This window comes from Lingula anatina, chromosome 6 (assembly GCF_051362555.1).
Source record: "Lingula anatina isolate TDL-2025a chromosome 6, LinAna3.0, whole genome shotgun sequence".
Classification (NCBI taxonomy): Eukaryota; Metazoa; Brachiopoda; class Lingulata; order Lingulida; family Lingulidae; genus Lingula; species Lingula anatina.
This window is the reverse complement of record NC_141772.1, coordinates 17400407-17411185: the sequence shown is the minus strand read 5'-3', so window position 1 is coordinate 17411185 and position 10779 is coordinate 17400407. Positions and strand designations below refer to the sequence as shown.

The window sequence follows — 10779 nt, the reverse complement described above, 5'->3', positions numbered from 1 at the left end:
TTAGATCATTCAATTACCAAAATACATATAATTAGCTAACTACTTCATACATATAGTTCACAATAGTAAGACACAATATAATAATACTGGATATAGTATTTTGTACAATATGCATTTGCTACTTAGGCATAACTGACTGTATATACTTGGCCAATGCTGATGCACTTGCACGACACTGTGGATTGAGAATTTGTATTATTTTGCTATCATCATCAGTGCCTGATAGACCAAAGAATCGTGACAGGGAATCAAACATTTTTTATCGCTCACGTTGATGCTGAGTGCAGATCATTTAGAATAAATCATTTCAATTGAAATTATATACAACATCAAATACAACTATATAGGGACAGATCGACCAATGATTCTTGAGTAGTAGGCAATTATTATTTGTTCAGGGGAAATCGATTTGACGATTAAATTCTTTTATCAAAAGATAAAAATCAAGTTAAGTCAGCTCTGAAAAGTTCGTTCAGATGAAGATTCCTATCACGAGGATTCATATGTATATCTTTTCTTACCGCTCTACCCCATATCCCACTTAAGTGACAGCATATACAGTATGTTAGGACAAAATTGCATTAAGAATATGACAATCGCGTGCTGTTACCCCCTGCATTGCAACCCTTGACATGTAACATGCAGGGATTAATCATCAATCAGATGGATTCATTTCCATTATTGGTTTATTTTAGTCGTCTTGGGTCTTGCTACTGGCTATTTACTGTTAATTAAACTAAACTCATTTGCTGTAATTTGCCTGCAGCTTTTAGTACGCTAAAGGTGTAAGGCACTCCAGGGCATAAAACTTGTAATTCAGTGGTGGTAATAACCGACAGGCCTTGGTATTTTGTACGCTTTCTTCTTTCTTTTTCATTGCGAGCGTTTTTGCAAGTCATCTTTGCGAACTTCAAATATCGACTTGACAATTTTCCCATACGTTCCACTAGTTAACTAGAAAAGCACTCAGAGAGCGCAGACCTCCGCCAAGGCAGCAAGGTCTCCATCCAATGTCGTTTCACCCCTAAATTTTCGATATTTTTTATTATTGATTGATTTTTGATCCGGATCACCACCAAAAACTTATCATCTGTTCCTTGGCCCACTTCTGACAGTTCATGAAAAAATTTCATCAAAATCGGTCCATAACTTAATTTTTTTTATTATTGATTATTGATTTTGTATTCCGGATCACCACCAAAAACTAATCATCTCTTCCTTGGCCCACTTCTGACAGTTCCTGAAAATTTCATCAAAATCGGTCCATAACTTTTTGAGTTATATTGATGACAGACGGACAAACAAACAGGGGTGAAAACATAACCTCCTTGGCGGAGGTGATAAATCCGTTCCGACAATCAAAATAAGTACCTATTTTTTAAGTTTATTTAGTTTTTTGAAAAATAACTCAAGACATTATTACAGACTCGAGAGGGTAGCCATCTAATAGGTGACGTGGTCCGATGACAAGTGCAGATTTCTGAATAATTGCGATAATCGCCGCTTTGATGATAAAATAAAATAGATTACATTTCTATGAATTGTTTACGATGGAGAGTTGTTTTCCCTTTAATTTACAGTCATGACTCATTTTCTCAATCATTACCGTAATCATTCTTACGCTGGCCAAAATACTGGTAAAAACGGTCCCACCTTTTTACCTGTATTATTATTATTATTATTATTATTATTATTGCAAATATAAGGCTTACCTGAAAAAATAAAATCAGGTGTAGTTTCTAAATTACTGCAACAACAGAACAGTGATAGATAGTGAACAGGCACTGTGATTTTCTTATTTCGATTTCCTGTCTCCATGGCTCCGTGTGGTATTCAGCTACGAGAGACAGTCATCTTATAGCCTATTATGTGTCTGCGATAAATTATAGCTGGAAAGGATGCAGCTAGTCGGCGCATGCGTGTTATGGTTATCTAGTTAAAGGATGCACGACAGGCATTCTTTGACCTGTGTCTGTTGACGTATTCAGTTTTGTAATAAGACTGCCTGGCCAAAGAATGTCGATTGCTCTGTCTTTAGAAGCAGACCGACAGTGACCTGCGGAGAGTAAGAATGCATGTGTATCACACACTGATGTAGTAGTGTACAGGTGAGACTGACGAGGCACAGTGAAAGCAGTATATATCTACTATTATCCTTCCACTTGGTGACAGTACATGTAGTTCTCGGAAATATGTGTAGCAAAAGCTCTGTCACAAATTCAAATTGTTTGCTGTACTCTTGTTGAATCGGTCCTGCAAATCGGATTTACTGGGCCATATAAGTTTACTGCAGATGTGTCATATGGACACATGTTTGTTTAGCAAATTACTTGCCAAAACGTTATTTTTATCTGTGCCAGACGAGGGGAAATATACTCGTACCGCAGACAGGGTTCTTAACATGACACGCAACAACTGACTTGTTTGGCCTAAAGGTGGGATTTTAACAGTAATTTTCATGGCAAAACAAAGCATTGAGTATGTATAGTATCAAATAATCCCATAGATCTTAGCTTTCATATTGAATCACTAATGTCAGCTTTCAAAATACATGCCAGCATAGCGTTATTATGCTTCTATCCAGGGCCGTAGCCTGAGCAAAATGCCAGGGGGGGCAGTAAGCGGACACGAGGGGGCGAAGCCCCCGGTGGGGGAGGGTGTGGGAGGTGGATGATTGTCTAGTGGCCATGAGTGCATTTTCTCACAGAATTGATATCAACTTTGCAATTTTTTTTTCCACCTTTGGGATTATTTTTTTTGCACCTCAAATCCCAGGGGGGGCAGCTGCCCCCCCTGCCCCCCCGGAGGCTACAGCCCTGCTATCGTTATATTTTTAGTATCAGTTATAACACGCATATAGACTTCCATATTCAACAGTGTGCTCTTAACCTTTGTTTGGGGTCGCACCGTGTAGATAGACTACATGATGACTGATATAAGAAAATGCACCAAGCACATCAAAAGTCAATTAATGTCAGATTGCCCAAATAGATTTTTGGGTTTAAAAGAATAAGTACGGGGGAATGGTGAGTTTGTCCGAGCAGTAAACTTACTCAATTAATACTCAAACATCTAATGAAAACAACCCAATCAAAATAGTTTTTTTAATAACGGTGTTATTTTTTCCTCCCTCCCAAATGGGTGACGAGAAATCTGGTAAATATGGGTTTTCTCTAAATTAAATAAAGCATTTAAAAAAAAAGTCTTATTGTTAACGACCCTGTCTAACCGCTATAGCGAGTATTTGAATAAACAGTGTTGTAGGGCCTACATGTACCAATGCCGGCGTGAGAGGAGTGGTAGTCCGCTAGGAACCGTTGACCGCACCCCGTTACTTTGTGCAGACATTCAAACCATATACATGCACTTGTACACCATTCCTAGAACTACCATTCCTGTCACATTTCATAGGTTGTGCACTGGATAGTTTTTCTGTTCTTTTCTGTTTTCTGATACTGAGAGGATCTGAATACGAGTGAAGAATCCGATCCATCAGCTGTAGGCCTATAACACACAAGACATCCACTGGTCATACCATGTCAGAAAGATCTGGAGATTCAGAATCCGACCAGATACCTAATCCTAAGGGGCATATGTTTGAACATGCCGTCTCTCCTTCTCCGTCAGAAACACCTGCTCAAGGTAACTTCGGCGCTACCTGTCCCTCCAGTGGTCAGGTAGAAGACACACTCAAGCACTTCAGTTGCTATGCCTACAGTGCACAACAGCCCCTTCCGGTTACGACTCATAGCTCAGGCTTCACGACAGCAGAGACACGGAGGGTGACAAGCATGCAAAAACTGGGAATTTCTGCTGCAAGGTAGGCAAATGTGATAATTTAGTTTTCTGCTATCTTATACTATCTTATACATGTATGCCTTCTCTGCATTTGTCTTAATTCATGCTAATGGATAAAGTAGAACCGTCACTCAAATTTAGATCCTACATTCCTTTAGTAGAGCCTGTCAGAAGAGGTTGCGTTCGGTACGCTAAGAAGTTACGTTATACTGGAAAGCGAGGCGTGCGTGTTGACACCTAACACGAAATAATTATGGTTTTTCAACGAAGAAAGTGTGTCGTCTCTCTCTCTTTCTCTATCATATTGGAAGCCGTTTTTACTCAGTTTGAATGGTCTGGATAACTTGAGACAAATCAAAGTAATCCTTCCGTACTTTAAACCACCGAGAAAAAGGTCGTAAATGGAATTTGATAGTAGATCTATATTAGGCGGGGAATCCCCTGCAGGTGAGTCATACTGACCTCATTTCACCATGAGGCTGGCCGCCATGTTGGAAAACAACAAAAGCGTGATCGCAGACAGGTGTTCTTTGTGATATTTTATTTGAACATTTTTTTCTTTTCAGTATGGCTGATTATTTGATTACCGGAGGGACAGGATATGTCCCCGACGATGGGCTTACTGGGGCTCAGCTTTTTGCGAACGGGGAGGGGCTTACTTACAAGTAAGTTATAAAATTCATTTCTACCACGCTGTTTATGCCTGACCTATCCTAGTTTGGTGTACTTAGTAACCTCATATTTTTTTAAGAATACCAAAAGTCTTCTCTTTAAACTCAGAGAAGAAATTTTAGAATTAAATCAATCCATGTCTTCAATTAAAGCTTACAGGGTAAACTAATTGGTATTCACCGCACTAAGGACACGACACGGACAAAGTTGTTGATCGTAGGTATATGTACGTCTATTTACTATTATGGAGCACTATATAGACGATAATAGGTGACCCTGACCCAGGTTGTTTACTAAAACTTGCATAAAAAGCGTCCCAAGCGTATCAGAAAATCTTTTTCCATCTTTACATTGCATGCCACTCAGTAACTCCTTCACTGGGAACTGATTGACCTCTGTTGGGACATATATGCCCAAATATATCAGTACCACCACTTAGGCTTCGTTCACATGCAATGTCTATTTTCTATTTTCTATTTTCGGTATGTCTTATGATCACGGTCTGTGCACTGAATATCCCGCCGCGTAATTACTGGCAGCGCGAGCCAGTTACTATAAGTTACTATAAGTAACTGGCTCGCGCTGCCAGTAATTACGCGGCGGGATATTCAGTGCACAGACCGTGATCATAAGACATACCGAAAATAGAAAATAGAAAATAGACATTGCATGTGAACGAAGCCTTATAGACAAGGTTTTGTACGATCTGGGAAAGGCTGAAAGTGAAAATTTAAAGGACCAACCTTTGATTTGAATCTTTTACATGGTCAGCAAAATTTATGCTATGTATTCAAACAATGACTTACTAGTACTAGTAAGTTTTTCACTAGCATGTCAGATTTTTTTGGGTTTTTTTTTATGGTTACGCCCCCCCTTCTTCCTTATATATTCAGCCAATGTATTAACTTTCAGATTATCTTCAGAGGCATTTTCATTTATTTTTCAATATTACTCTTTTATATTCTAATGTTAATCATAATAGTTTAATATATGTAAGGCAACTTTAAATGAAACATGAACAGTTAACTGTGTACCTAGGGATGTCAGGTCATACCACTCACATGGTCCAAAACAGGAAAAAACGTCTCGCTGTTTGTTTTCCATCATAACTTCCAAGATTTGGGCCCAGTGATAAATATGAAAATATATTTAAAAAGTACATTGAATGGGCTTTCTAACAACATGTGTAACAATGTATCATTTCTCCATTTAATAGACCCGTGCCGGGTAATAATATAGTGTCAGGTGGAAAATTTCCGGAAAAAAATAATCGTGCCAGCACTATTTTTCGGCACTTCAGAGTACTTCTTTCGGACTCCTGGTAAAACGTCTACTGCAGTTATGATATGCTAAAGATAGGTGTTCGCGGGTAGTAGGACTACAAAGAGCAGCTTCGACGTTCTACGTACGGTCATGGTACAACATCAGTTTGATTTCATAATATCATTATCAGTGATGCATTGACTCTTCCATTTGTTTACTTTAAAAGTACTTATTATAAAATTATTTACTGCACCAGTATTACCTCTACAACTACTACAGGGGGTTCCTCAGTTAACCTCACTCTGTAGCAACAAGCTATTTATAGGGGGCTATTTTTATCTGTCACAGAAGAGCAAGTAATTAAGGTCAGAGCAATTAACTCTCTTGATTGCTGTCAAGCAGACCATGGTACTCATAGTTTAAGTCCCGACCCGTCTCATACGACTCGGCCGGCTCCGTTGACCTTGCCAGCGCCCTTGGCTTCACAGGGTGTTGTGGGATACAAGTCGCCGTTACTGCTTCTCCTAGACCACAAGGACCTGTGTCCCCTTCTCTTGGAATTAGGTCACATATAATATCAACTTGAACCCCCTGGTATTTTTCTCTCAATCCGTGCATTAGCCTGGGTGTGACATTTGTTGAAATGCACCCTTGTCAAAATTTTTGAAAATTCAATGCTAAATATCTCCCAAACTGAAGGAATAATAGGAAAAATTACTGCAGAAGTCTGACCGAAAGTCATATGTTGAGATTCCAAATATGCCCTTAGATTTGACTTTCAACCTTTATTTCAAGGTCAAACAGGCCAAAATTTCCTAAAAATGGGAATTTTCTACAAAAAAAAATATTTTTACCAATTTTCAGAAACTACACAGACCTAAGCCTTCATATTATGGCGAGGGGTAACAGTCATGGACTCCTTTCATCTTTGGGAGTTTGGGGTCAATCGGTGCTTTTTCATGGGAGAAGCAGCCATTAGACGTACCGAAACTGAAAACTCTCTCTAATTCTGTAATTGTAAATGCTAGAAACCTTATAATTTTTGCATTTTGTAGAACTTGTCAAGCACAATACTGGAGGTGGTGTCCACTTTTTTGGTTTCGATACGGTTTAAAAAAAAAAACAAAAGATAAAAAAAGTGCAATGTCGCAATATTCAGTGGTATAAATAAAATGTGAATTACTCCAAAATTAGCAGAGATATGCCCATAGTTACTATTGAACTTGAATAGGAAGTCATATACTGGTAATCTAACTGTGACCTTGAAATTGACCTTTGGCCTACTTTTCATAATGAACTGCACTTTGCAAGTTTTCTGATCTTTATATCTCCAAAATTGGCAAAGACACGTCCATAGTTACTATTGAACTTGAATAGGAAGTCATATACTGGCAATCTAACTATGTTCGGTAAATTGACCTTTGACCTAATTTTCACCATGAACTGAACTTTGCAAATTTTCTATCCCTTATATTTCGAAAACTGGCAGAGATATGCCCAGTGTTGTCCCTAGTTGCATCAAGCACAATAATGTAGGTGCTGTCCCTTTTTTTTTTTGTTTTCCATGCTGACTCCAGCTGGTGGTACAATATCAGGAGGCGGTGATCCTCTATTTTTTTTTTCTTAACAAAAAAAAGAAATGGAAATTCCTAAAACTGCCATTTTGTTATGGCAGTCTCTCCAAAAAATCTCACTGGTTTTGTATTACTTAGCTGTTGTGATGTCCAATATCAATTCAAATTTATTTGGCAAAATGATAACTTACCAAAATCAGATATTACTTATTTTCATCGTGTATTCTGGCATTTTATACTAGTTAAACCTTAAAATCGTACAGTAATAATATTGGTTACAATGGCAACAGTAACATTGTATTTGTTTACTATTCAACTTAAATTCATATATTGAACACCAAGATTGTTTCCCACCTCATATTCAGTTTAAAAATTCATGATAATGTGTAAAAAATAATTCAAACTGTTACCATAGCAACAACTTTCATAGTGACAGTTTCCGTAGCAACAGATATATTAGAAACCATTTTTGTTTTTAGTGATGGCGCATCTTTTAGAATCATTTTCATTGTAAAGCAGCCTTTGGGCACTGATTCTGAAGCCTTAAGGTTGAAAAAAAAAAAAAACATTGAGCACTATTGACATTTTGACCAGTTTGGCTGATATTAATGTTGCTTCAAAGTTGACCTGGCCTCCCTAGTGTACCACCCAGTTTTCTTTTGTGCATGAGGTTCTAGCCATCTCGTGTTTAGTTTAGGGCTTAACATAAACACTTTTCCTTTTACCGTTTGTATTCAGTACAACTAATATTGATGTTTTGGATGATGTTCTAGATTATTTTTTGAGGGGTGGGGGGGGGGGGGGGGGGGTGAAATAAAATCCAAAATCATGTGCAATCATATATTTGTTATTTTTTAAGTGATATTTATGATTTATTCAAATATAAAAGTAGTGTGCTGCATCTGCATAATGAATGGAAAGTTATTCCAGATTCATTGTCTTTTACAAAAACATGTTAAATAATTTCTTTCTTTCTTATCAACACAAAAAACTTACCATGCATACATAGATATAATTTCCAAGAGAAAGAAGAAAACATGACACTGTAATTAACCAGCAAAATATTAAAGGGATAATAACTCTTTATATGAAATCTATATTTCACAATAAAAACATTGTGAACAACTCATAGAAATATAATATATTCTGTTTTACCACAAAAACTGCAGTTATAGCTATTATTCTGATATCTGAGCTCGTCTTCAGACCACATGACCTCCATTGATGGCTATACTCTGTTATAATCTCCAAGCTTTTCAGAAAAAAAACAGGGACTTACTTTGAATGTAAAAATAGATTCATTAACCATTGGTAAGTATGGGAAAATTGTTGTTTCCTCCAGGAAAATTCATTTCTTGGCCAAAACGAAAAGTTACTATCCCTTTAACAGTCTTGACCATGATTTAGTGTTAACTGCTATAGACCCATATTTGTCTGGACTGCAGTAGGGGGTATGTAGTCTGTTCACATAAGAAAAGTTAACCATGATAGGACGGCAATCGGGCATTAACAGCATTCAAAAGCCAACACATCTGTTGTCCACCCTAATGAAAATAACCGCAAAATCATTTGTTTTAATTTACTTAATAATTTAGTCATATTTGTTGATTTTTAATGTTGAGCAATTATGCAAGTTTAATGAAAGTTTGTTCATGGTTTATTCCTACAGATTATTATCAGTGTTAAATGAACTGTTGTGTTCAGTGGACAGAAATTAAAATTATGAAAGCAGCTGGCATAGTAGTGTGTATTGTTGATCAGTCAGAAAACCAAAAGAGCTTGTGAAAAGTGAAAAAATTTACTTCTTTTAGACGAATCATGCCTGTTGCTGAACTGGAAATTTTTTTCATAAGATTTTAAGAATGTTGTTGATGATGAAATTGAATCTGTTTAGAACTTAGCATATATTATTTTGCATAATTTTAGTCAGTATTGTTTTAGTATCTTTTGTTGTTTGGTATCTGTTGACTTTGCTGTCTAGTTGTTTTATCTTTTCAGTGATTTTATCATTCTGCCAGGCTTCATAGACTTCACTTCAGATGATGTGGTGAGTTTTGTTGACAATTATTTATTTATTTATTTATTTATTTATTTATTTATTTATTTATTTATTTGTTTGTTTTATTGGCTGGTTTAATTTTTGTAACTTTTGACACCCTAGGTGGTGTCACTAGCATTAAAAAAGAAAAATATATATATCTGCACATCGGAGAATAAGCCAGGAATGGACTGACAGGGGTCGAAATGTTTAGAAAATCATACTTTCCCTGCCGGGAAAGTGATTTTGTACATTACTTTCCCTGCAAGAAAGTAGCTTTCCCTGACAACAAAATCATGAAAACCGATTTCCCTGATATTAAATTAGATTATTTTAATAAGATGATGAATTATAAAGGTAAGAACATATCTTTGAGAAATGAATGTTTATTGATATGAAATAAACTAACATGGCATCCATATATAGTGTTTTTCATAACAACTAGGTATATTTGTTAACATTAATGTGACTGAAATCTTAGTACCAAATACATATGCTGCATCTGTAGTGCTAACTGAAAGGACCATCACAATGGCCAAGAGAGCACGGATATTAGGGTAAATGTCTTTAAGTACAGTCAGCATTCTACTTAAAAAGGCAACTATGTCCTGGCCCTTTTCATGAAGTTCCAGCATGGATTTTTTTTTAATGAGGCCATTCAGCCTGGCACGTTTGTTTTAAAGCCAGCATTATCCAGTGTCCTAAAATGTTTACTACGTAACAGAAAAGTAAAAACGTCTTGTTTATCATTAAATTTACAGTTCGTTAGATATGAAACTTGTTAGACATTATTATTTACGACGTACCTGTATCGTCGCCATGTGCACCTGCTTCACCCTCATTTTTTATCGTGTCTTGAAGTTTACATGTGTCTTGTTTAGCGAGTTTGCTTGGTTTTCCCTTGCTTTCGTCATTAATTTACCACTTGAGGAACTTCATTTTCTGACCATCAACCTCCGTTAGACTTGAGCCCGACTTATGCGCGCAACCTGAATCTTGCATCAGCTGATCGTGCATAAATGGCTGACCGATATTCGTTCCCCGTACTACGCTGTCTGGTGCCCGTTATTTGTGTAGGCTTGGACGCTGCGTTAACTTTGTTCCCGCACATTAATTTGTTTCCGTGAGCTGCGTAGGTTTGTTCTTCTCTGTGTTATACCTGCTAGCTGCGCAGCCTTGATCCTTTCTATGTTTAACATTGTGTAAATGGGATAGGGAACGAGTCGGATGTACCACTGTAAATGCCTCGAGACGATTTTGATTGACAACTCTCTTGAAATTCAAATGGAGGCCCCGTAACAAATTCTAGCTAGTCACGTGCATGCGTCCTTAGTTTCAGAGTGAGTACTTACGTCGAGCTTACTTGCGTTCTGGAAAATGGTTAAATAATTGACGGCTTGGTGCCAGGAAATAAATTTCATTATAGGTAACAGT

At 37.1% G+C, this 10779-nt stretch overlaps 1 protein-coding gene across 3 annotated transcripts in view; it reads left to right on the top strand.

Annotated features, from left to right (window-relative positions):
- Positions 1-1922: 1922 nt before the first annotated feature.
- Positions 1923-10779, top strand: part of LOC106182068 (inosine-5'-monophosphate dehydrogenase 2) — a 43705-nt gene continuing 34848 nt past the window's right edge. For 2 of the 3 annotated variants that reach the window (XM_013566698.2, XM_087016310.1), the window contains exons 1-4: positions 1923-2108; positions 3461-3820; positions 4365-4463; positions 9306-9354. In XM_013566698.2, coding sequence (XP_013422152.2) covers positions 3537-3820; positions 4365-4463; positions 9306-9354 — 432 coding nt within the window. In that variant the 5' untranslated portion in view covers positions 1923-2108; positions 3461-3536. The remainder of the gene's footprint in view (positions 2109-3460; positions 3821-4364; positions 4464-9305; positions 9355-10779) is intronic. The other variant, XM_087016311.1, reaches the window with a different exon arrangement.